This window comes from Lagenorhynchus albirostris, chromosome 20, assembly GCF_949774975.1.
Source record: "Lagenorhynchus albirostris chromosome 20, mLagAlb1.1, whole genome shotgun sequence".
In the NCBI taxonomy this organism is placed as follows: Eukaryota; Metazoa; Chordata; class Mammalia; order Artiodactyla; family Delphinidae; genus Lagenorhynchus; species Lagenorhynchus albirostris.
The window spans coordinates 36,951,700-36,978,103 of NC_083114.1; the positions used below are offsets into that span (position 1 = coordinate 36,951,700).

At 46.6% G+C, this 26,404-nt stretch overlaps 2 protein-coding genes across 4 annotated transcripts; one reads left to right on the plus strand and one right to left on the minus strand.

Annotated features, from left to right (window-relative positions):
• The first annotated feature begins 917 nt into the window (after positions 1 to 917).
• SNF8 (SNF8 subunit of ESCRT-II) lies at positions 918 to 8,882 on the plus strand. Of its 2 annotated transcripts, XM_060135645.1 has the most exons (8): positions 918 to 1,063; positions 1,424 to 1,474; positions 2,956 to 3,094; positions 4,232 to 4,336; positions 4,967 to 5,039; positions 5,990 to 6,131; positions 7,171 to 7,245; positions 8,290 to 8,882. In XM_060135645.1, exons 1-8 carry the CDS (start codon positions 1,010 to 1,012, stop codon positions 8,425 to 8,427), a joined length of 777 nt encoding a protein of 258 aa, XP_059991628.1. In that variant the 5' UTR covers positions 918 to 1,009; the 3' UTR covers positions 8,428 to 8,882. The 2 variants fall into 2 exon arrangements, with proteins under 2 accessions (XP_059991628.1, XP_059991629.1); XM_060135646.1 differs by lacking the exon at positions 7,171 to 7,245.
• On the minus strand, positions 6,408 to 24,790 carry UBE2Z (ubiquitin conjugating enzyme E2 Z). 2 transcript variants are annotated; one of them, XM_060135643.1, is made up of 7 exons: positions 24,394 to 24,790; positions 22,332 to 22,404; positions 20,216 to 20,403; positions 17,771 to 17,882; positions 15,052 to 15,164; positions 14,169 to 14,259; positions 6,408 to 12,194 (listed from the first exon to the last, which is right to left on the minus strand). In XM_060135643.1, exons 1-7 carry the CDS (start codon positions 24,705 to 24,707, stop codon positions 12,024 to 12,026), a joined length of 1,062 nt encoding a protein of 353 aa, XP_059991626.1. In that variant the 5' UTR covers positions 24,708 to 24,790; the 3' UTR covers positions 6,408 to 12,023. The 2 variants fall into 2 exon arrangements, with proteins under 2 accessions (XP_059991626.1, XP_059991627.1); XM_060135644.1 differs by lacking the exons at positions 20,216 to 20,403; positions 22,332 to 22,404.
• Positions 24,791 to 26,404: the final 1,614 nt, after the last annotated feature.

The following is a 26,404-nucleotide window of genomic DNA, read 5'->3' on the forward strand; positions in this document are numbered from 1 at the left end:
TAACTTTTCCCACCCACTCTGCCCCCATCTCATCAGTTTTACCATCCCTTTTTCTTACTTTGTCCGGAATCTGTCGCATTCTCTCTATCCTTTCTGCCACCATCTTAGTTCTGGCCCTCATCATTTCTACTTTGGATTGCTACAACTGACTTAAAATTAAGTCTAGGTTGCCACTAATTTTCCTATAACAAAATTTCGATATTATTACTCCCTGACTTAAACCTCCCTTGGCTCCTTTTTTTTAAGACTCAATAATGCTATGGAAATCACCTATGGAACTTCCTGAACACACAGATAACTGATTTCACCCCAGACCTGATGAATAACAAACATAGCTGATACTTATTTATGTGCCAGGCATTGCACTAAATGCTTTGTTATATATTTTCTGGCTTAATTCTCACAATGACTTCATGAGTAGGTATTACTCTTTCTCAACTGTGGAAAATGGAACACAAAGAGGTTAAGGAATTTGCCTTAAGTTACTGGACCATACGTAGTGGAAGTGAGCTATGGAACCAGGTAAACTAATTCCAGAGTCCAAGTTCTTAACTGTAAGGCCTTTCCCAGTCAGAAGCTCTACGTGTGATTCCAAAAGGCAAGCTCCATTAGCGTAGAACGGATTGTTTTATGTTTAATATGGAACGCTCGGCGCCCAACTCAGCGCGTCGCACGCAACAGACGGCCAGTGAGCAGCGGCGGACCTTCACTTGCAGGCTGGGGTGGCGGTGGGGGCAGTCGCATGAAGTCGAGCGAGTCCGAGGCGTCCACCTGGGTGGGGAGCGCTGGGCCGCAAACAGTTTTGCGGATCCTGGCTGGAGCACGAGGCGGGGCCGCTAGGCCCCTGTCGGTGGGGGAGTTCAGCCCCGCGGCCGGAAGTCTGGGCGTAGCTTCCGGCGCGCGGAGATGACGTCCAGTTTGCGCATCCGCGTGGGGGAGCTGGTGGAGGATCCCGGGACGCGGAGACCCGGGGTCCCGGCAGCGGGGCGGCCCGCGGGCCACGGTGGGGATGCACCGCCGCGGAGTAGGAGCCGGCGCCATCGCCAAGAAGAAGCTTGCGGAGGTGAGGGGAAGGAGGCGGGCCCTACAGTCACTCCAGACCCGCGAGAGACAGAAGTCTCTCCGCGCAGAGCTCTGTACCCTCAGATCGCCTCCCAACAGAATCTGATGCGGGTTTCTCGGTCCCGGGGAATTGAGTTTCTCCAGCTTCCGGTGTATTGGAATGTCAGCATCCCTAGATCCATCAGCCCTTTCCCCCACTTCCCCCAATTAGACTACAGTCGAGTCGTCTATTCTACTTCCTCACTCCCTCTCCCTAAGAAAAACCATTTGCGAGAACCTTTTAATACTTCTGCGGAGGCAGTACAAGTGGGAGCCCCCAGCACCCACTCTCTCAACTCATCCTGGTCTATTTGTCTGACAGGCCAAGTATAAGGAGCGAGGGACTGTCTTGGCTGAGGACCAGCTGGCCCAGGTGAGTGGGATGGAGGGCTCCAGACAGCAAGGGAGATCCGACAAGGCTGGGCAGGACACCTTTGATATAAACCAGATTGTTTGGATCGAACTAAAAATAGGGCATTTGGCAAATCCCAGTTTCTGGGCTGCTCAGATCATTTAGGTGACTTGCTGATAACAATGATAGCTAACATCTTTGAGTGATTACCTACTTGTAGCGTCCCAGGCACATGTCCATTTTCTTTACATACACCGTCTTGTTCATTCCTCCTGACAATCCTATCAGGAAGGAACTCTGTTCTTCGCACTTTCAAATTGAGGGCACTGAGGTGTTAAGTGCTTTATCCAAGGTTACATGGGTAGTAAGTGGTAGAGTTGTTTGATTAGGTCTTTTGGGTTTTTACTTTAAATGCCTAAGAATAACCTGAAAATATTGCCTAACCTGTGGCACCCACCACCATCACATCTAGGTGCATACCAGAAGTGTCAGTGATGGGGGTATGGCTCCTGCAGTTTCCTTCTCTAACACTTCCCTTTTCTGTACAAGCCCTGTTGTTTACTCAGTTATTTTGCCTGGTGAAGAAGAGAAGGAGGCAGTGAGGCAGGGAAATGGGCCCTTGAACTGAGGAAAATAAATAGACACAGGGTGTGCTGTTCAAAAGCTCCCACTCAGGGGAGATAACATGCAGGAATCAGCTAGAAATGGTGATTATAATAATGTGTAAATTTCTAATATGTTGGAAATGAGGAGATGCTGGGCCAGGAGTGGTTATTCTTGGTGAGTTGAAGATAGGTTGTTAATTAGGGAAAGAAAAGGAGTAATGCAAATGGGAAGTCAGAATATCCCCAAACCAAAAGTATTTAGCTTTAGAATGTACTCTGGTAGAGCCACATCCCTTCCTCAGAGATTCTTTATCTATGGTTATCCCCGAGGAGGTTCTTGACTCAGAGATTAAAACAACACACCTAATTCATGCCAGGCTTCCTTTCTCTCCTATCTAGCCTTTCTGTCAGTGGCTGAAGATTTCCCACTGTGTGAATGCTGCAAAATTATTAGGTGCATCTTCAATTAATTAATTTCATTAGATTTAAAAAAAATTTTATTTTATTTTTGAGTATAGTTGATTTACAATGTTTTGTTTGTTTCAGGTGTGCAGCACAGTGATTCAGTTATACATATACATATGTCTGTTCTTTTGCAGATTCTTTTCCCATATAGGTTATTACAGGATATTGAGTAGAGTTCCCTGTGCTATGCAATAGGTCCTTGTTGATTGCACCTTCAATTTAATAACATTTTTTTCTTCTGGGAAAAAGAAAAGAAGCACTTACAACAAGCGAAATATAATTAATGCTGTTGTATGTTATATAATGAGAGTTGCTAAGAGAGTAAACCCTAAGAGTTCTCAGCACAAGGAAAAAAATTTTTTTTCTATTTCTTTAATTTTGTATTTTGTGATGAAGGAAGTTCTCTAAACTTAACTGTAATTCATCCTGCAGATGTCAAAGCAGTTGGACATGTTCAAGACCAACCTGGAAGAATTTGCCAGCAAGCACAAGCAGGAGATCCGGAAGAATCCTGAGTTCCGGGTGCAGTTCCAGGACATGTGTGCCACCATTGGGGTGGATCCTCTGGCCTGTAAGTTGTCTGTAGGGGTCCAGTGTTCTTCTAGGGTTGCTAAGGGACAAAGCTCACCTAGTTGTTGTCACTACTGTTGGGGCGTCTTCTGTAAGGGCCTACAGGGAGATCCAGAGGATGTTGTCTTCAGGGAGTCCCTAGCAGGATGGCTGAGTATCCAGTTTGATGGGAAAGATGGAGAGGTTGGAGTGCAGGCTGAGTAGCCAGTGTACGTGATCTTCCCTGGAATGCTGTGCTGTGGAATTTTTTATGACTATTTTTCCCTTTGTTAAGAAAGTTTTGATAAAAGTAGCATGTATTCAGGCAGTCAGTCAACAAAGGAGAAAAAAGAAAACGAGAAAGTGGAAGTCTTCTGACCCTGCCCGTAATTGCAGAGATAAAGTACTGTTAACAGTTTAAGGTATATCTTTCTAGACACCTTCATCATATTTATAAACTATTTTTTAAAAATATATGGGATTGGGCTTCCCTGGTGGCGCAGTGGTTGAGAGTCTGCCTGCCAATGCAGGGGACACGGGTTTATGTCCCAGTCCGGGAAGATCCCACATGCCACAGAGCGGCTGGGACCGTGAGCCATGGCTGCTGAGCCTGTGAGTCTGGAGCCTGTGCTCCGCAACGGGAGAGGCCACAACAGTGAGAGGCCCGTGTACCGCAAAAAAAAAAAATATATATATATAAATATATATGGGATTATGCTGTAATTATTACTCTGTAACTTGCATTTTTTACTCAATAAAATATCTTCAATGGATTTTTGAATGCCAGGTCTGCATATTCTTTTTCTTAGCCTGTCTAGACCGTATGTCCCATTATATTTCACTGCATGCTTTGGGAAAGAAAACTCACTTTTATAGTATCCTGAGCCAGAGTTAGCAGCCAAATAGATTGCCCACCTTTAGAACTGTCTGAACCTGTTGTTTAGTAGGAATTACCAAGAGACAGATTGTGTTGAGGATCCTGAGTTGTAAGTGGAGCAGAAGGACGTAAGGCTGGGCAGAGAAGACTTCCCATAGAATAGATGTATTTTTTTAAGTATATGGGCTGCCGAAGCAAGCACTAGAATAGATGTTTTAATCTAGCTTTGAAAGAAAAGATGTAACTATTGAATAACCTAGCTTTTGTTTTTCTGTCTTTTAGCTGGAAAAGGATTTTGGTCTGAGATGCTAGGCGTGGGAGACTTCTATTACGAGCTGGGTGTCCAGATTATCGAAGTGTGCCTGGCCCTGAAACACCGGAATGGAGGTGAGGGTGGCTCGGTCCTGGACTGGGCTTTGGGCTTCTCTGAGAGGGAAAAAATGTTGAAAGATGATCTTTCCTATCCTGCAGTCTGGAGGCCAGTAAGGTCTTGAGAAGCTGTTAGGTCCTGAGAAGTATCTTAGTGCTTCACGATGTTGAATCCATGACCAGTCTCCATGGCCAAGGGTAAATCTGAATGATTATCTCTATTCTCCAAAGGTCTTTGGCCAGGAAGGCTTAGCTCCTAGTTGTTACAGAACATATAGGCAGGTAGGAAATAGGCCTTTTTCCCTGATAGATGATGTGTCTGGGTTATGATTTTCTCATTAGTAACTATAGGCCTGCCCTGCTTCTCCAAGGTGTGGTGATGTCAATGGAGTCTCTGTGCTCCCCAGAATGTTAGCTTTAAAACGATCATTCAGTGATATCTTAATAAGCACACTGAATGGTCTGTGTTGAAGTTAAGAAATAAAACTTAAACCTAGTTAGAAATCATTGGCTATAGACAGAAATCATTGGCTGTAGACACAGCCTTGGTGTCAAGAGAGCATTTACAGTTTTTCAGAGATGCTGTCTTTTTTTTTTTAAAGTCATAAAGGTAATCCTTCAACTGCTTTCTGTCCCCCTCTCCAATAGGTCTGATAACTCTGGAGGAACTACATCAACAGGTGTTAAAAGGAAGGGGCAAATTCGCCCAGGATGTCAGCCAGTAGGTTTTGCCTTCCAACCCCTTGGAGTATAGAAAGGTCTTTAAAAAAGGTGGAAATCTTTTCTCCTTACCACTCGTTCGTCTAGGCTAGTTTAGGAATCATTTTTATTCCTCTTCATGATCAGAAGAAATGTTTTTATTTTAGAAATCTGAAAATAGAGATATAAAAAAACAAAAAACCCATTATTTCTCAACTGGGATATTACAACTGTTAAAAGTTTTGGTAGATCTCCTTCTAAGCATTTTTTTCATGCATAAAAATAATGTGGGTGTGTGTATACGCTTTTTTTCCTTCTTCTTTTTAAACATACTCGGGGCTGTATACACTGTTGACATTACTTGTGGTCAAGGAGACGAGAGCTGGCACTGAGAAAGGCTGGGGAAAGGAGCTGGGCTCCGAAGATGGGGTGTAAATTGACCTGGTTCACTAGCCTTTGTGTGACTCCAATTTGAGAAAAGGTAAAAAAGACTCTCAGTATGTGGGCTGGATATGTGGCCTACACATTATCTTGTGGGTTTTCTTTAATTTCAGTTAGTTGTCAACTAAGAAATCAAAATCTGGCACCACTGGGCCTGAATTTCCAAATGGCGGCAATCAGCTGGGTTGCCCCTTTCAAGTCTCTGTTTTGCCATAGTTTACAGTACTCCCTATTGTCGCTTAAGTTCAGCTCACTTATTCACATTTCCTGATGGGCTCCTGGAAGCATATTTTTTACCTCTGTCTGGTATTGGAATGGTTTGCTAAGTGGAGAGCCTGACTCCTATACCATTTCCCTGGAATGTCCAAGCACCATTTGGTGCACTTTGACCCTGCCTTTTTACTGATGTAGTTAAATGTTGTGCAGCCTTTTGAGTCTTCAGCCATGGTATCCTGCCCAGGGCAGAGCTGAAACTGCATTGTTGCTAGTCTGGTCTGCCAAGGGTCTTTAAGCAGCTCTTCCTCACCTCAGAGACGACCTGATCAGGGCCATCAAGAAGCTAAAGGCACTGGGCACTGGCTTCGGCATCATCCCTGTGGGCGGCACTTACCTCATTCAGTCTGTTCCAGCTGAGCTTAATATGGATCACACTGTGGTGCTGCAGCTGGCAGAGGTACTGGTGGGCCGTGTGTGTGGGGGGGGGGGGAGGGAGGGGGGAGGGAGGGAGGGAGAGAGAGAGAGAGAGAGAGAGAGAGAGAGAGAGAGAGAGAGAGAGAGGAGAGGGAGGGAGGGAGGGAGAGTGTGCGTATGTGTGCGTGTGTGTGTGTGTGTGTCCGTGCGTGCATGTGCATGTAGAGGCAGTCTGGGAGGGGATTTTCTGATCTCCTCCCCTCCATCACTCAGGTCTTTTGCTGAAACTGTCTAACGGATGCACTACTCAGACCTGTGCTTATTTAGCAGACGTTTATTGAGCAGCTATAGTGCAAAGCACTGGGCCAGGCTGTAGGAGCATATAAAGATGGGTACCATATAGTTCCTGCTCTCAAGGAGCTTACAGTCTAGTGTAGACAGACATGCAGACCACTAACTGAATTTCCTTGGTGGACAGATTTTTTGATGTCTTCGTAAAACTACTTTATGGATTCTTTGAAAAAATGTTTAATCTTGTTTGCCATCCTCCTGTTCCTCAGCAATGCCTTAAGCTATATCATCTTCCTCGAAATCCTTATCATGTTTTTAGGGAAGACATGTTCAGTTTTCTCAATTCTGTAATGTAGAATTGAACTAAATGAGGGAGGGGACTTTTCTGGATTGGGGAATGGTTAGGGTGAGGCAGGATAGGGGCTGAATACTTAAATATTTTAGATTATGAACAGTTTATGATGATCACCATTTCTTCCTATCAGTTAATCATTCTGAATCTTTCCTTGTCACTTTAGAGTTCTCTGGTAAAGTCTACATTGATATTTTAGTACCAGGGACTCGACTCTACTTTTTAGGACTGAACCCCTCAACCTACCTCTGTCATCCTGAAAGTCACTTCTCTCTTGCTCTCTACTGGGACCTCTAAACATTCTTCTGTGCTCTCTTAGGCTTCACCCAAGGGCAGTTCCCCCTCCTGCCTGGGTAAATTAATTGTCCCTGGGCAGATGCTGGATTCTAAGGGAAAGCACGCTCTTAACTGACGCAGCCTCCATTCCTCCTTCCTTCAGAAAAGTGGCTATGTGACTGTCAGTGACATCAAAGCCAGTCTTAAATGGGAGACGGAGCGAGCGCGGCAAGTGCTGGTATGTGACTTTTGGAATGGCCCAGAAAAGATGGGCCCCAGATGGGAGGAGGAGGGTAGACAGGTACCCCACAGGCAAGAGCTGTGGCCTCTCTCTCTCTGCTGACTTCTTGCCTGGAAGGCTGCTGCTGCCACACCAGAAGTAACCCCAGCATTTCTCTGAAGATGGCACTGAGAGGCAGAACTCACAAAGGCAGGCTTCCAGCCCTGGCACATGGGTACAGCCAGGCTGCCCCTGCCACTGGGGAGTCACCAATGCCTCTCTCTGCTGACCTGTAAAGCCTGGTCAGATGGTTAATGTGGCTTGTACTGGAAGTAACACTGTTAGTACAGAGTGAAGGGAATTATTAACTACTGATAACTACATTGCTATAATTATATACTATTATAGTGCATGTTACATATAGTTTTATATATACACATTTCATGGTACTAATGAAAGACTGATGTTGTGAAGAGGGAGTGGCATGAACACGTAGGAACCCTGGCTTTCAATACCTTTCTCCTTACCCAGGCAGTTGAACTATAGACTTAACTTCATCTGTGAAGTGGGGATAACAAACATTTAATGATATTGGGTAGAACCAACCCATCTGGAGCATACTTCCAGCTATAGGAACTATGAGTCCATTCTAATACTAATACAGTTTTTCCATTAACTTTTCCAAAAAGGTTTCCCCCTAGCTGTCTGTTACTCCATAAGTTAACTGAAAGGTACTGATCTCCATTTTGTTTTAGGGAATGCAGTTAGTGATTTGCTCAAAGCCATACAGCAAATATTTCTGTAGCCCTTCCTTCCACAACATCCCACTTTGTCGTTATCCTCTTTCCCAGCAGCACAGATTAAGCAACTTGGTGGCGTTTCTCACACCTCAGGCAAAGACCTAGGCTAAACAAATCATTCTAATTTGGCTGTGTAAATATGTGAAGGCACTCTTGTAGATTTAGTTTGAAAACCCCACTGAAGCCAAGATAGGTTTGAGGATTATCTACCCTACATTATGTAAACTCCCCTTTCTCAGTTGATTTTTCCTTTTTCTGCCAGGAACACCTGCTGAAGGAAGGGCTGGCTTGGCTGGACCTGCAGGCCCCAGGGGAGGCCCACTACTGGCTGCCAGCTCTCTTCACTGATCTCTACTCCCAGGAGATTACAGCTGAGGAGGCCAGAGAAGCCCTCCCCTGACTGGGAAAGCGGAAGGGGGCACAGCAGCAGGCAGGGAGAAGAGGGAGGAGCTGGTGGTGAATAAAACCTCGACAACTTTGTTTTAAAAAAGAACCAAAAAACCAAAAAAATTCCAATTTTTTTCTTCCCCCAGTATTCTTCAGCCATTACTTTCTTTTTTTTAAAGTGCCTTCACATTGCATCTTTATTGGAGAAAACCTTTTTTATCCGCTAAGGATAACCTGAGTAACATAGATAACAGTGAACATGTATAAAATGACTTGCACAGGTCACCTACAAGTTCATGGTAGAGCTGGGCCTAGAATGAAGGCCTTCTGTCTCCTGGCTAGACAGTCTAGTTTCTGTGGCCCTGAGACATAAATTATAGCCTCTGTTAATTCAAACCCCTTCCTCATAAAATGTTCCTTATCTCAAATGAGCAGACCCTAACGGACCAGTAAATAGTCACCCTTTCAGTCTCTTCCAGCTTCCTTTGTAGAGGTTCCAGGTTATGGCAGCAGACTTAGCTACGAGTATGAAGGAAACAGGTCAATGTTAAATGGTGGTTACAGAAAACTTAATTTGAGGGGAATTACCAATAGTGGATACAGTATTTCTCAAATTCCTTACTACCTTTTCCTCCTATAGTGATCATCAGGTCATCCCTCTAACCTCAGGGGTGGGAAAGGGAAATCATTTATTGAACACCTACCAGACACCCAGTTTTATATACACCTTGTATAGTCCTCACAACCTTAAAAGTTAAATACGTGTCCTTAACTTTGGCAGGTGAGGAATCTAATTGACCAGAGGCCACCACCTTAAGCAGAGCCAAAGCTAGAGCCTAGGCCCACAGGCCCCCCGGGCCCCCGCTTTCCTGTATGCAGCTTTGCGTGGCACAGGTTGGCAGGACGTTTTGTGTATAATTTCTTCCGACACACATGGTCAGCGAAGAGGAAAAGCCTCTGTACCAGAAAGCAAGAGCCTTCTATACCAAGTAGAGAAGGTGATGAGCTGGGAGGCCAGCATTAAGCCCCGTCTTCATGGTCTGAATTCTGAATTCCTAAGAAGGGGTCGTTTGGTATCAGAAAACTGAAAACCCAATGGTTTGGACTATCCATACTAAGACACCTTTCCCTTAGCAAGGGGATATATAGCCTGAGCCCATCTCTACCTCTGCCTGTCCTTGAGGACAAGCTCACTTCCTGAACAGGTATTTCTTTCAAAGCAGCCGAGGCTAAGATGGCATTCCTCTCCTGACTGCCAAAGTTACAGCCTCAAAAAAAGGACCTTATTTCTTAATGATGGGAACTTTTGCCACCAGTAGTCCTGCTTCCACCCACACCACGTAACCCAAGTTTTTGGCTTCCACTGAGCACTATCTTTATCCCTGACAGTTTCAGGCCTAGGTGAGAGGTGTGGCTGTCAAAACAATCCCGTTCTTCCTTTTACACAAACCCTCCCACACCCATAGGCGCTTCCTCCTTCTGCCAAAACAAACTTTATTGCACCAAAAAGAAAAAAAAAAAAACAAAAAACTTCATTTATGTACAGTCAGATATAAAGACATCTCTTTGACTCCTGTGCATATATTTCCTCAACTCAAGATTAGGACGTAAAAGTCAGGCTAGTATGCCAGACATGCTCTGCCCATGGCAGGACCAAGGAGAGGATTGTCACTTGAAAGTGGGAACACTTAAATGTATGACAGGTAACACTGGACCAACAGACCAAGGGCATTCTTCCAAGCCTGTACTAGCTCTGGGAATGGAAGAGGGAAATTGGAAGCAGGGCCCCTTCTTGAGTCTTCTTGTGAAGAGGCCCAGCCTTCAGGTTTCAAAGCTAATACTTCTGTCCCCCAAGCCCACTTCCTGTCCAGTTCCTTTGCTTCCTGCCCTCCCAAGTAGGACATTCTCCTTTGTGCCCAACCCCCTTCCCAACTTCCCCAGGAAGTCTCATGACCCACAAGGCAGAGGCCTCTCTAGCAGCGGGCAGAGCAGGTACAAGTTATCCTCTCCCTTACATGTGGCTGGATACTGACTGAGGCCCTGTGTCATGTGGATCACCAATACCCCACTGGGAGACCTATCAGTAAGAATCTGGAAAGTACAGGAGAACACATCAAAAAGGGGAAGGATGGGTTCCCTTGATGCCCAGTGTCACAGGGCACCTAAAGTACATTTTTCTGAGCCAACCAGATAAAGGATCACTGCAGCTAAATAGAGAAGCGACACAGCCAGGCAAACACCCATCAGAGTCAGTGACAAAGAGCAGTTGGGGGTGGGGGGGGAGAGAAGGAGAGGAGTCTTCACAGAGTCCCAGCTTCAATCCCCTCTGCCATTGGCCACCCTTGCTCCCCACAACTCCCTGGGCCTGTTTTTTTTTTTTTTTAAACTGGTACACGGGCCTCTCACTGTTGTGGCCTCTCCCGTTGCGGAGCACAGGCTCTGGACACGCAGGCTCAATGGCCATGGCTCACGGGCCCAGCCACTCCGCGGCATGTGGGATCTTCCCGGACCGGGGCATGAACCCGTGTCCCCTGCATCGGCAGGCAGACTCTCAACCACTGCGCCACCACGGAAGCCCCACCACCACGGAAGCCCCCTCCCTGGGCCTTGAAGTGAGGAGGGGGACTACAGGCTGAGGTGAAAACACACAAGGACAGCCAAACAAAATACAATAGGACTAGCATCAGCCTCCCCCCTGTACCCCACCCCCAGGAGTAATACCCTCATTGTGACTAGTATTTATGAAAAATCTGTAAGAGACTGTTCTATGTAGTGGCTCTAATCCCATACACACAACAGTTGTCTGCATTGGGAACTTTTCAAATCGGTGATTGTGGGAACAAACGGCAATTCAGCTTCTTATGGTGCCTGTGCAGGCTTTACCAAGACCTTGGTTCAGGCCCAGTCACATTTACCTTCTGTCTTAAATCTAGAATGGGTGAGGGAAGGGGGGGGGCAGAGGAGAAAGGTGCTCAGGTGCTAGGTAAAGCTTACTCATCAGCAGCCTAGACTCCACCACTGTTCCTTCTCTTTGGTCTGTCTAGAACAGTGACTATAAATTAGGAAAAACAAAATTATGCTGGCCTGTGGGAAATGATGGGGGTAAAGAGGCAGGGAGGAAAAGGGCATTGGGAAGCCCTGCTTCAAAACTGAAGACAGACAGACAGACAACCACCCAGACTGCTTAAGTGTCACAGACAGCCCCCCACCCCAAGCTCCCTTCCAGATATCCCCATAAATCATTTGGGCACACTCCCTCTAGGAATTGCAATTTCTGTCTCCACCTGTCCCTAAGGAGCTGGCCCTGTGGAGAGGTGTGTTGGTTGTTTTGTTTTTGCCAGAGGCCCTCGCCCTAGGTGCTCCTGCATAGGTACCTTGGCCCCTGATATGGGATGAACACAGCCCCAGATGCTCGAGAGCCAAGGAGGTCAGATCGGGAACAGCCTCCCCACTTCCACACCCTGGGATCCAAGCTTGCTTGGTTCTTGCCATCTTGCGGGATGATGTCACATTTGGAGGGAGATACACAAGTGCCTCTCCATCCCTGGGGTGGGGGGAAGGGACTTTGCTGGGACTCTCGAGTGGGGGGAGGGGAGAGGGGAGCAGGGTCTAAACCCTCAGGCTCCCGTGCAGGTCTGTCTCTGTCCCAGACGAGCTGCTATCAGAGTCCATTTCGGCGTTCTCATTATGGAGCCTCTCCAGCACTTTCTGACGAATCAGTCCCAGGCGCATCAAGAGGGACTGGTAGTCAAAGTGGCCCCGCTTCTCTCCAAAAGGGTCCTGTGGGGGAAAGGAGACAAGCGGGAAGGAAGATTCAAGTCTGGGTGGCTCACCCTAGACAGAGCAGCTTTAGGCCCACGTGAAACACACGCTCAACTTCTGAGCATGGGGACAGAAGGGGGCATAGCACAGAGAGTTCCCAACAGCAGACATCATCATCTTTGTTTAGGAATATTGTGGCACGTTCACCACCCCAGATAGGTCTGGCTTGGGCCAACATTAAAATGTGTTTGCATTCCCCCAAAGCAAGCCACTGTGCAGAAGGGGGACACAGTAACGGCGAGACAGATAGGGAAGAGAAATTCAAGACCAGGACTGTAATCAGTAAGTGTGCTGGTGTTTTCAATTAACCTCATACAAACTATATAAGGGGAAAATTACCCTTCATTCCCTATACTCAAAAAGGGTAATTTGCTTTTCTGAGATCATAGGCAGGTCTAGAAGGAAGGAGTTCTGACTTCGGATAAGCACCTGCCCTCCTCCCCACGGACCAGTCATCACATTCCTGTCCAGGTTTCTGGGCATCACTCCAGTCCTTGTCATTCGAGATCAAAGATAACCAAACATTACGTGGAAAGGGGTTAACTGTCCTTAAAGTCTCAAAAATAACTATGGGTGGGGTGAAGGGTATAAAAAAAGAAATTTAAAATGCTAAATAAGGATTATGGCAGCAAAGTAGCTTGCCCAGCGTTCAAACAAGTGGAGACCTCTTTCCTTGGCAGTTACAAAAAGTCCACGATTTTCCCTCTCACATAATGTCTGCTTCTCCCACCTAAACTCCTTCCACACTTCTGCCCGCACATTACCATCATGATCAAGGGCCAGTGGATGTAAGTCAGTCTCTTGTGACTACAGCCCATACTTTTCACATTTGAGGGTTATGTTCTCCCAAAACTGAACTCCACACTTACTCTGGAGCTGTCAATTTCCCAAATCTTCCTCCTTTCTTCACTGGCTCCATTTCCACCCATTCTCCGCCTTCCCAGATGCTGCTCCTCCCTGCCCTTCCCTTGTCATGAGTTGGTTTTCCTTCACAGACTGAATATTAGAAATGCTGCTAGATACCAGCAATGATAATTCCTGATGGGGAACAAGCTACAGCATGCATCATCCTCGATATATTCTCAGAAAAGGTTCAGGAAACAAGTCAGCCTTGAGCTGGTCCTGCCCTTTGAGTTTAAATGCGGGACATAGGAGGGAAGTCCTTGAAGGGAGGATAGGGAAGCTACCATCTCTGAGCAGCACCTGAGGAAACAAAACAGTTACTCCCACTGCTGGTGGTGCTGGGTGGGTGGGAACATAGACCAAAAAGAACTGGAAAGAACCTGAAGAGGCTTTAGCCACTTATCCAAGTCACCACTTTTCTAAGCAAGTAAATGATCCAACAGACACAGGACTGGCCCTTCAGGACAGGAAGATTCTCAACCAGTTGCTTATATTGGATCCTATTTACAATTCGGTTTAATAAGAACCTCTTTTTTTAAGCAAGCCTAAATTCTGCATTCTTATTGGAAGCAGCAGCACATTTCCCCAGTAGAGGCAGAGAACGAACAACTGGTTACCATCCTTGTATTAGGTTCTTTCAACAATAATTGCACACCCAATGTTTCCCCAAGCATTCCTTCTCTTAGCACCCCCCTGAGCTAGGGATGGAATTCCAACAGATGACTCTCATAATCCCTAAGTTCTGAGAGGGCTGAATGTTCTTGGTTTGAAAAGACTACTGACCAAGAAGGGAAGGAGTTCCAGGCTAGAAAGCAGGATGATTCAGATTCTACTCTTGAGTACCTACTTTATGCCAGGAACCTAGAACCAACTCCATATGACTTCAATCTCTCTCTGGGCCTCAGCTACTCAATGCACCAGGTTCCTTTTGGCTCTGCACTCTATGAGAGATGTGGATGTCACCCTTGTGAGGGGGGTTTACATGGTCTGTTGTAAGGCCTCTGGAGTCAGCAGCGGGGGCTCTGTTACCTGCATAGTCTGGCCTTGAAGGTGCAGACGATCTTTGCAGGCCACCTCATAGAAGTCATAATACTCCAGGAAGGACTTCTCCATCACCCCTCTGGAAAACAAGCAAAGCAGCTTCACTTAGGAACAAGAGGGGAAGGCACCACCCCTTCACCATCGAACCTTAATGCCAAATTCAGCAGCTAGAGTTTCCAAGACCAGATTTGGTTTCCTACAAAGATCTTTCAATGGAAAATGGAAAAAGAAACAGCTGACTGACCATGGTTGATTTCCCTTATACCCTAAGGATTATAAAATGAGAGTGACTGTTAATACTGATCATTTGAACTCCAACTTCAACTCATGACTTTGCTCATTCTCATTCGTTTTCCACAGGCCATCCCTAATCCCAAACCTTACTCAAAATTCTCCTAGATACACCTGAAACACTGTAATCAACTATACATCAATTAAGAAAAAAGAAAGAAAAAACCGTTGCCCCCCCATTTCCTAGAAAAGTTTGTTTCATTAACTCTTTGCTCATCTAGTTTTTAACACCTAGAAATAAACTTGAACCCTAAGAAATGGGTTTATTATGAAGTACTCTACACCTCATTTGGCTGTATAACAGTTAAGTGTCTTTAGTCAAACAGGGGCTCCCTGAAGGCATGGACTATGTCTTTCCCATCAGGCTCGGCACTCTCCAAGAACCGAAAAGCTCTCTGAACTTCCTTTTGGGTAACCCCTTGGTCACTTGCTCTTTAAAAGCATGAACCACATCTTTCCTTTTTCTCTCTCTTTCTCTGGTGCCCAACACTGGACTTTGCCGCAAAGGTTCTCAAATGTACGAACAAGCTCAATATCCAGAAGGAATAACAAGTACCAAGTGGGCTCTCTTCACACATACCGTAGGGGTTCAGGGCAGGGACACTTTCCTTCCATCATGTCACAGACCGCCACTCTGATGGTCTCATGCCGAATACATTCATTGTAATTTTTGCTGTCTCCTGGATGTCTCTCCTATAATGTGACAGACACCACAGTATCCAAGTACAAAATTTAGGTAAAAAGAAAAGCCAATGGGAAGAGAGTTTAGGATTAGTATGGGGTACGTGACCCAAGCAAATGAACTAAGAGGATGCCTTTCCCACTATATGGCAGATCCATGAAGAGCAACTAAGTCCTTGAGACCACTCACCCTGCCCCCCCCCCATACATACCAGTACCCGTCCTCTGTTATGGGTCATTTGACCTATAAGCAGCAAACCACATCCATCAAATTTCCCTAAGCCTGAAATGAAAGGCCTCGCAGGAAGGATTAAGTGGGAAATAACCATGTGTAAGAATAATGGTGGGACAAAAAGGTATAAATGATGCTAGGAGTCTTAGCCTGAAAAACCTATAGATATCGGGATGCTTCCTGGTTAACTCCTTTACACATCTGTGGATTCCACCATCATTGAATTCAACTATTGTCTATCAGAAGTAGAACCTGAAGTTTTCAAAAGAAAAAACTCCGAACCTGGTCTGGAGAGCTGATAGGAACACATGGGCGTGAACAGACGGAAGCATGGCGTTCCACCCTTTAACTCTTCCCTTGGTCCCCCCTCCCACAACCAACTCTAGTCAATCAGAGCCTTGGCTCTGATCAAAACATGTAATGAACAGGAAATACACACATGCCTTCAGCCTACCATCACGGTTCCCAATGTGCACCACAGCGAAATCACAAGGGCACTGTGGGATACTGTAAACTTTTTGAGGAAAACCACAGTCTTCAACACCTGTGAAATTCCATGCAAACTACTACCTTGAGATAGGTAGTTCAGTTTTTTTTTGTTGTTGTTGTGGTACGCGGGCCTCTCACTGTTGTGGCCTCTACCGTTGCGGAGCACAGGCTCCGGACGCGCAGGCTCAGCGGCCATGGCTCACGGGCCCAGCCTCTCCGCGGCATATGGGATCTTCCCAGACCGGGGCACGAAGCCGCGTCCCCTGCATCGGCAGGCGGGCTCTCAACCACTGCGCCACCAGGGAAGCCCTAGGTAGTTCAGTTTTAATGTTGAACTGTATTACATTCCTTTTGATGACATACTGTTTTCACGAAGCTGAATTTTCAGTCACTACTTTAGTAAATAGCAAGTAGCATATGAAAACAGGAGGGAACAGAAATGAGGGTGGTGGCTCTGGTCTGATTCTAAGATTTTAAAAGTTGTATGGCACTGAACAGGTGTACACATCCTATTATTAAGTCAGTGTAGTCATCTGAGAAGGAAGTAAGTTGTTTGGACCTAACTACTTAACAAATGGAACAGTGTGGCATTTCTTTCTGCCTGGGGAACTGTGAAAAAAAAACTACCAAGACAAGGGGGTTCTGTGAACCAAGAATGTTTGGTAGTTTTAAGAATAAAAGGGGTCCCATCTCTTGAATTTCCAAACAAGAGGTAAAAATCAGGTCCTTGGTTAGCCAATGAGGTCCGTTTCCATTTCCACCTACTCCTGAAATCACATTCACTATTTGTTTGAAAGGATGGCTTAGGGAATAATTTTTGTTCATTCTTTTTTTTTTTTTTTTTTTTTTACCGTACGCGGGCCTCTCACTGCTGTGGCCTCTCCCGCCACGGAGCACAGGCCCCGGACGCGCAGGCTCAGCGGCCACAGCCCACGGGCCCAGCCGCTCCGCGGCATGTGGGACCCTCCCGGACCGGGGCACAAACCCGTGTCCCCCGCATTGGCAGGCGGACCTCCAACCACTGCGCCACCAGGGAAGCCCAATTTTTGTTCATTCTTAAAGGGTACTTCCCTTTGTTTAGGACTACAGAAGAATCACCAATGTTAGTGTTATCTCAAATAGTTTCAAAATGAATTAAGCCGTTTTAATCATTTAAACTGAATTACTGTATCTTTTGATAATATCACTGGAACTCTTTTCCTGTGCTCATGAGTAATCTGGAAGGGGCTTTGAAACAATGGAAGACTTTGGGCTCCTGGGACTACATCCTGATCTGTGTGTCCTTGTGAAAGTTAACTAACCTCTCCGCGTCACCATTACCTCGGCTGAAAATGGGGATAACATTTATCTTGCAGAGTTAGTATGAGGATTAAATGAGCAGTTACATATAAAGTTTGGAAGGGGCTGGCATATAGTACAGCCTTGGGAATTATGAGTTTTCTCCACCTTCTGTTTGGCAGCACTGACTAAAATACTCTTGCCCTAGCCAATGACTGTTCCTGTGGTTCTGCAGGTAACAGTACTTCACAACTCCAAAAGAAAGTCTGGCTCAGCAGTAGTCACTAGGGAGCACCTTAAAGGGATACTGGGGAATGGAGGCATACAGAAGAACACACTGGCTCCAAGAGCCCCCAAAACAGACACAGAATCAATTTCCAAATGACTCCACTAACTTTAATCCAAGTCAAATGGAAATAACTTGACAATGTTATTGTAATAGGGAAAAAAATTCATTATTAAGGCACACACATGCCAGCTCCTTTTTTCTCCCACAGTGACGAGTTTAATACATGGGGCTGAGCCAGGTCAAAAACAAAACAAAAACCCCCAAGTAGATCTTTCAGATCTCTTAAAACCCAATATTCTACACCCCAAAGCTGGGCCCACCTGGCCTTACCTGCTCAAAGCCAGGTTCATTGTGATAAGGGTTCTCAGTCATCAGGGACTGGATGGAGATGAGCACGGAAGAGATGCTCTGGGCTGGGCTCCAGGCAGGGCCAGTCCATGTACTGCAAAACACATCAGAAGGAAGGGAAGAGGGTGAGGCAGAGAGAGATGGGAAAGGCCCTACAGAAAGACCAGTGTACGAGTACCCCGGGGCCTGGAAGCACCATCATAAGTGACTCACTTTCTCTTTCACTATTAATACTCTGGAATTTCCCAGCCTCCATCTCACCCTCATTCACCAGAAATCACTCAACTGCCTAATCCTCTTATCAAGTGTCACAAAAGAGGGCAAAGTAAGCAAAGTAACTTTGAAGGGATTTTCTTTGGGCTAGGAGAGAAACAGTAGCCAGGGAAGGTTCCCTTCATCAAAATGAAAGAAATAAGGTAAGAAAACAGCTCCAAAGGCAAGCTAAATGTTAACCTCTATGGATCTTAAAGAGCTTATTTATTTATGGGTGGTGATGGAGTCAGAGAGGAGAGAGAAGTTGAGCACAGAGGCAGAGAAGGGACTGAAGCTCCCTGGTTAGAGGCCATGTGGTGGGGTTGATGATCGGGGATCCAGCTCTCTATCAAACCCCCAAAGAGTGTCAAATCCTCTGAAAACTACAGAACTCTGCCAAAGGACAGAAAGGGAATAAGGGGCACTTCTAGAGTGTGGAGGATTTGAAAATAATACATGAACAACATCTTCAACAACAGAGAAACACCAAAATTGCTCCTCTCTTTCGTATGCCTGATGGAATGTTGGGAGAAGGAGGGAAGCTTGGACATTAAGGACATTTATTTTTAACTCAATTAATTGAAGAGATGGCACCTGAGCTGGAAGCTGAACACAACCTGAACCAGGACTGCCTTGTTCAAGTTAACTCGCCACTTCCCTTTCCCTGCTGGCCTTGAGGGAAGGCCAGTAAGTAATGGGGAACAGTAACTTCCTCAGAGCTCGCTCTTCAGTGCCTCTCAACCTCTCTTCTCAGCTTCAGTTCCCCAGGAACCCTAGACCTTGTGCTCTCCGAAGCATCTAGTATTCGGGCATTGAAGTCAACAGGGTAAACTCATTCAATTTCTTTTGTAAGTCAGCCCAATATTTTTTTCTAGGTAGGGAGGAAAGGAATGCAGCTGTTAAAGTGAATAGTCAACTAAGTACGCATGGGAATTTTCTACTCTGATTCTTGACGGCAAATTTTCAAATTCAGAGTAGCTTCTCCTTTTCCACCCAATACTTCTGCCACTTTTACCCCACCATCTTACTTCCCCTGTTTCTACCGTGAACCAATGTTTGCTCGAAATAGTTTTATATTGGCCTAATGAAGGAAAACCTAATACAAAAACACTTACAAGAACAACTTTCATACAGAAACAACAACTAAGTTTCCTTACCACTGTGGTTTATATATACCGCTATCCTTCCAGCACAGACAATCCTATACCCTAACGAGATAAAGGACTTCTTTAAGGACAACCTCCTTCAAAGGACTTTCTCACTGCCGCAATCACAGAACATATTCTTCGATCTGAGAGAATTGGGCAGAGGGAGAAGTTTGTTTCAGCTGCCTTTTCCCCACACAAACCTAATATATTGGATTGGACAGGAAGAAAGAAAACAGTATCACCAGTCTGGGCAACTTTCTTAACTTCAACTTTTACTTGTTCTATGCCCCAGGGAAATTCAGACCACACTAAAAAGACCAATTCAGAATATGCTAGAAGATATTTCCATTCTGAATTTTTAACCCCTGAAGGAGATTAAAAGGGAATGGATGAGAACTACATGAAGCAAAATCTTGGTAGCACCCAGAAACAAAAATGTACTTGAAACATCTGTGTTTCATATCTGATGTGACTTCCAACCTCAGACATTTTCATTCAGTTGCTAAAACATAATCATCATCATCACCACCACTGCCTCCAAAGCCACTCACGAGAGACTCAGGAATAAGACATTCACAGCCTTGAATGGCACAGGATCTGCAGCCTTTCTCAACCTGCTCAGGAGAGAATTAAGCCCTGATGCCCTAAGGGAGTAGTTCTCCAACAGTTTGCACCAGAATCACCTGGAGAGCCTGTAAGACACAGACTGCTGGCCCTACCCCCAGAGTTCTTGATATAATAATTCTAGGTTGGGGGCCCAGACTCTACATGGCTATAAATTCCCAGATGCTACTGCTGCTCGGGGTGAACCACTTCACTAAGGCATCCACTGTACGTCATGACTTAACTTCTTTTTCTGCATCTAGAATGACAGTAATCAAGTACCATCCGGGGGAGAATTGAGGAAACAGTCACTCCAATCATTTTCTGTGTCCTGTGATTCAGATGAGAAACCCTGGTTGATGAAGGCTGGCCTAGAGTAATATTTGCTAACAACCAACTTGGCCACTTAGAAGTCTCCTCTTACCCTAGAATACTCAAGCAGACTTTCCCATTGCGGTAGAAGTTGGGGTTAAACCTCACTGTGTTATTGCCCGTTGTCATCAGTTTGACCCGAGGTGGGTGGATGGGATAGTCGGGCGGACACCGAAACACGAACAGGAAGAAACCCCCTTCATAAGGAGTGTCAAATGGGCCTGTGATCAATGCATGAATCTGCAAAATAAAACCCCATCTCAAAATTGTGAGGTGATGTCCCATCCCAAACCCTCCTGGCTTCCACTTGCTACCCACGCCAGAAGCAGGACCTTCATCTGAATCCATATTCCATATCCTCACCATGAAAAATGAATAGCCTGTGCTCACTCACACCAATAAATATTTTTGGAATTTTAAGAAACCCCATTACAGTGTAGTGGCATCTTACTCAGGGGTTACATTCTAAAGTTAGAGCCCAAGGTGAAAATTGAATCTAGCCAAAATCACCCTTGAGTGTCCCTTAAAACTCCCTTAAAGTATGTTTTTTGTTCGGACTTCCCTGATCAGTATTTTATATAACAAATGGATAGAACACCAACGTGCAAAACATAATATACATCTGTAAAATATTGTCCTAGCATGCTTAATTTTAAGAAATCAATACATATTTTTACTGAGTACGTATGTTTGGATTTGCCTAGGTTAAACATGCGTACGATGCAACTCCACCCTCCATTTATGTGGCACAAAGGGGAGGAGATGAATGGAAAAGAAGAAAGGGATTGGAGGCCACAGCACCAGTGCCAATCACAGGGCAGAGCTGAGGGTTGTGATGGAGGCCTACAGTATCTGTCTCCTCCGCAGAGGATCAAACCTACTGTGGAGGATGTGGCTCAGGCAGCATCCAGCTGTGTGAAAGATACAAAGAAAAATGGGGAAACTCAGGGTCCACTCGGAGCCATAGACTATCCCCAGAACTTTCCCCAACACTGTAGGTTAATAATAATATAAAAAAATCAGCAGCACTTGAAACAAAATGCTAAGTTCTCTTCCTCCAGCTGTGATTTATTGAACAAGACTTCCCTTCTTGAAGGGAAGAAAACCTAACTGACTCAGTTATATTTCTTCATCTACAAAGGCTCCTAGGCACTTAAGTCTGCTCAGAATTTAAACAGCAAGAGGAAAAAGGACCTGCAATCCAATGCCTCTGTCTATAGTCCCCACCTTGCCCTGGTGGCATCCTATGTTATCTTTTAGCCTTCAGTCATTTGGAATAGCAAGCTCAAATGGTATCAACATGACATCAATTCTGGGACCCCAGGGACTAGCATATTAACACTAATACTTGACTAAGAACAAGATGTCCCAGGAAAAACATTTCCAACCACATAAAAAGAAAAAAATCAATTTAAAGGGAAACCTATTCAAAACAAAACAGACACACAAATAATACCAAATCTGAATTTTTACTATAAGAAATTTGACACTAAAAGGAGTTTTCATTTAAACAACACTAGATTTAGGTAATCTGATTTCTTCCCGATATCAGTTTAAGTAAAAATTCACTTCTCAGGGTAGAGCAATCAATGACAGAGAAGTCTAGGTATCTATGCCAGAGGAATTTAAGCTTTCTCTTGTGTCTGTGTGTGGACAAGAGAGGAACGGTCTTTGGGGTGGAAAGGATATTCAAAAGCAATCAGTAAGGACAGGAGCCTAAACAAGGCCCTGTAACTACAAACACTGTTCACTCAAGCCTGTCCCATCCCCAACCTTCTTGGCATCTGACTTACAGCACCACACTTAAAGGTCAAGAGTGGCAAGATGGGGGAAGAGTTGGCTAGTACAATAGGGTGACCAGATAATTTATCATCCAAACTGGAGCATTTTTGAGAGGTAAAGAGTGCTCTATTAATAATTAAGCTTGGACAACAGGCATAAACTGGCTTTTCCAAGCCAACCAGGACCTTTTGGCACCCCAAAAGAGATACCTGTTCAAGGCTGTGTTCCACCTCACTGTGTGACCTTGGGCAAGCCACTTACTCTCTTGGGGTTTTGATTTATTCATCTACGTAATCAGAGATGTGAGCTGGATAATCTCTTTTAGGCTCTTTCAACTTTATGGGCCCAATTTCCCAATAACCCCCAAACCCCACCAAGGTACATACCTTAGTCATGTCAACAGTATCAGGTACAACGAACATTCCTGGAGGAGGCTCCTTATAAATGGACATGATATCCCTGTATAACACCAAGAGGAAGTGGGGGAGGGAGTGAGGGAGAGGAGAAAAAAGGGGAATCCCTTGAGCAGGACAGTTGTTATCACCTCAGTGAGGCCAGGGTTCGAGAAAGTGGTGCTTGGTACCACAAACGTTTGCACCGTCTTGTTGGCTGAGAAATCTCAGCTGAGTATTTGTCAGGCAAGCAGAGAGCAAATTATCATCAAAGGGGCATTGTTTCCTCAGGGGGAGGGAAGGGAGAGGGGGAAAAAAAAAATCAGAGATCCCAATGGTATCCAATGTCGCCCTGGAAAAGCCGCATCCCATTTACTCACTTCCTCCCACATGGCACTTCACTCACTCCCCACCTCCGAGATTCCCAGGGACTACGGCTGAATGCTACATGAAGATTTCTCGGTAACTGGGAAGGCATAGTCAACTCCACTAAAAAACTAATTCCATAAACCACACAGTGGACCGTTGTTAGCACGGGGATTATATGAAGCAAGTGAGCTAGCAGGGAGCAATAATGGCCTTCTTGCCCAGGAGACTAACAGTGTACAGACCTCTTCAGGTTGGGATGGGGACCCTCTGAAATTGCTGAGAATCTCACAGGTGGAGGATGACATGAAGTCATTACTATAGAAGATGAGAGGACTTCTAGGTCATAGCTCATAAACTAGAATGTATCAGTTGTGAGCAAGGGCCTATAGGTGGGAAATCTAGGGACTTGCTACGGTACAGAGGGACATAAAAAAGTGCAAACAAGTGACAGAGTGGAGGAAAAGAAGTATTGGCAGAACTCAGAGATATGTTAGGATTGGAAGACTGAAATGGCTGAAGGAATACAAGAGTTGAGAAGTGCTGAGTTTCTCAAGTTAGAGGTGGCAACCTTGATGGAGTTGGCAAACTGTGTCAGGCACTGGGCCAGGTACTTTACACACAGTATGCTGTTTAATTTTTAGTACAACCTTGAAAGTAGGTAGAAACATCTGAAAGAACTTGGAATGTGGGGAATGTGATTACCTAGATGAGGATGACTGTGATGGTGGCATGGGGAGAGAGAGTCTGGCTATCAGCAAACAGGTTTCAGGATTAATAGCAGCTAAAAAGCATTCCCTTTTCCTATGTGATAGGTACTATGCTAAGCAATTTCACAAAAACATTATCTATTAAATGATATGATCTGAGATCAGTCACCCAAGAAATAAGCACAGAAGGGCCTTGGGCCTTTGTTCCTATATTTCAATTGGGTACATTTGCTTCAGAAAGTAAATCACATGACTCAGAGGAAAGAATACAGAAAAGAAAGTCTTGACTGGGATATCACAAGCCAATGTGAGACTGGGTGGGGGGGCGGCAGGGGGATGGAAGCTTGAGTTCCTGGAACAGGTGTGAGAGTAGAGAGCTTTGGGGTTCTAGAAAAGTGGTTCAAGAGAAGGCTGCTGGCATGCGTGGGAAGCGACCTAGACTTAGGTAGGGGACTCTGTGGAGGGGGTTGAGGAGGCCGGGAATAAAGCCAGGTTGGCCTGACGTCTCAGGCCAGGCAAAGCAAGCTGTGTGTGTGTCTTACAAATGGGGCTCGGGAGGAGACGACGCAGGGGACCGCTGGGTGGGGCCTCCGGGCTGCATCTAACAGGGCTGGGGTGGAGAAGGGGGGAGAGGGGCGGTGCGGAGGGCGGGAGGGGGTGTTACTGAAGCGCCGAAGGGTCGGGTTTCGGGCGGGAGGTCGGGAGGTGTGGGGGAGGGTGTCCGGACTGGAGACTGAGGGCTCAAGGGAGGTTACCGAGGGGCGGGGTCGGACCTGGATACGCTAGGAGGGGCTTGGTGCGTGTGGGGCTGGGGGCGGGGGGAAAGGGGACTTGGATCCCGACGCTCCGGGCTGGCAAGACGTGGGCTTGGGAGCTGGGCTACCGCGAGGGCAGTGGGGGTGGTAGTGGGACAGAGTGGGGGCGGCGGGGAAGGTCGAGCCCCGGAGCTCGGGGCTGGGGGAGGAAAAACCCCGGCTCACCGCTTGATCCGGAGTAGACACTGCGGCGCGGTTCGCTCGCCGTCCCAGTCGGAGCTGAGTGTGGGGTCCCAGTGGCTAAGCAGCGCGGCCCCGTGGGCAGCGGCCGAGGGCGGGAGCCCGGGCAGCGGAGCCAGGCCGCTCCCTGGCCCCCCGGCCCCGCCCGCTGCCGCCGCCGCCGCCCACACATCCGGCAGGAAAGGCGGCCCGAACCCGCCGCCGCCGCTAACGCCAACAACACCGGCGACGCCGCTCGCCCCGGGGCCCGCCGCCCCGGCGCCTGCCGTCGCCGCCTCCTCAGTCGGACTCTCCGCCATCGCTCCTTCGCTTCCGGGACTGCTCGGCAGCACGTCCGCCGACCAGAGCGGCCGCTGCTCCCTCCCGCTCCCCGCACCACCGAGAGCGGGGCCAGAGTGTCCCCACCCTCCGCTTCCCCGGCCTGGGCGGTGTTGGCTCCGCCCACCCCCGCCCCGACCAGCGAGAGGCGCTCTGCAAGAGCGTCCACCCACAGTCCTCCAGGGCGGGCGGGGGTCGGAGCTCGCCGGCCAAGCGAGGGTACTGGGCCTGCGCGGGTCCCGCGCTTTGCGGGAGGAAGTTCTGAGGCGGGTACGGACTCCTAGGTGCAGTTGAGGACCCAATTCCAAGGAATATTTTAGTTTCAAGCGTTGAAAGGGGAGGAGAGGAGGACCATTTACCACATCTAGGAAAGCGACCCTCTGACGTGCCCAAGGGGTAGGACTGGGGATCCAGCTTCCTTGTGGGGAGGTGCTGAGTAGAGGAGTTGACCCGCTTAGGGCCCTTCCTGTCCTAAAGTCTCTGTGATTTATCCTTCCTGCACCCTCACCCACGGAGGGCAGGCTGCCATTGCCCCCTGCCTGCAACAGGACCAAGAGGAAGGAAGGAAGGAATCAGGAACTACGAGTGAAAAACTACCTCGTTTTAGAGTTTATTCGATATATATTTATGAAGGGCTTGCTAAATGCCAGGCACTTTTGCTAGGCGTTGCCATAGGGATAATAAAACAAACCTAGAGAAGCTTGGTAAAAAGAAGAAAATCAGGCCTCCTGACTCCAAGCTCAACATTTCTTTCCACAAGGCCTTGAATATGCAGGAATCAAGGGGCTGTGAGTTTAAATCCTGGGAGGATTCCTCAGGACTTTACTGAGATTAAGCTGAAAAAATACAAGCCATCAAAAAAACAAAAACAAGCCATCCCAAAAAAAAGCTTTCCCTTTTCTGCCTATCAAGAGTACAGGATCGGGACTTCCCTGGTGGTCCAGTGGTAAAGAATCCGCCTTACAATGCAAGGGACATGGGTTCGATCCCTGGTCGGGGAACTAAGATCCCACATGCCACAGGGCTACTAAGCCTGCGTGCCACAACTACTGAACTCGTGCACCTCAACTAGAGACTCCGTGCCGCAAACTACAGGGCCCATGCGCTCTGGAGGCCATACGCCACAGCTAGAGAGGGAAAACTCACCGCCACTAGAGAGAAGCCCGCGTGCTGCAACGAAAGATCCCACATGCCTCAACACAGATCCCGCGTGCCGCAACTAGGACCCAACACAGCCAAAAATAAAAAAGTAAATAAATAAATAATAATTAAAAAAAAAAAGAGTACAGGATCATAATTTAACACTCCCAGCAAGACCTCGGGCAGCACTCAGTAACCAAACATACTGATACTTCTGTAGCAAAGCATATGAATATTCATATTAATTTGGGTACACTTATGAATATTCATACAAAATCAGACGAATAGCCTCACTTTATTTTTTATTTTTAAACTTTTTTATTTCTTTAATGTTGTATCTATTTATTTTTATTTTTGGCTGTATTGGGTCTTCGCTGCTGCTCGTGGGCTTTGTCTAGTCGCAGCGAGCGGGATCCACTCTTCGTTGCGGTGCGCGGGCTTCTCATTGCGGTGGCTTCTCTTGTTGCCGAGTGCAGGCTCTAGGCGCACGGGCTTCAGTAGTTGTGGCACAAGGGCTCAGTAGTTGTGGCACGTGGGC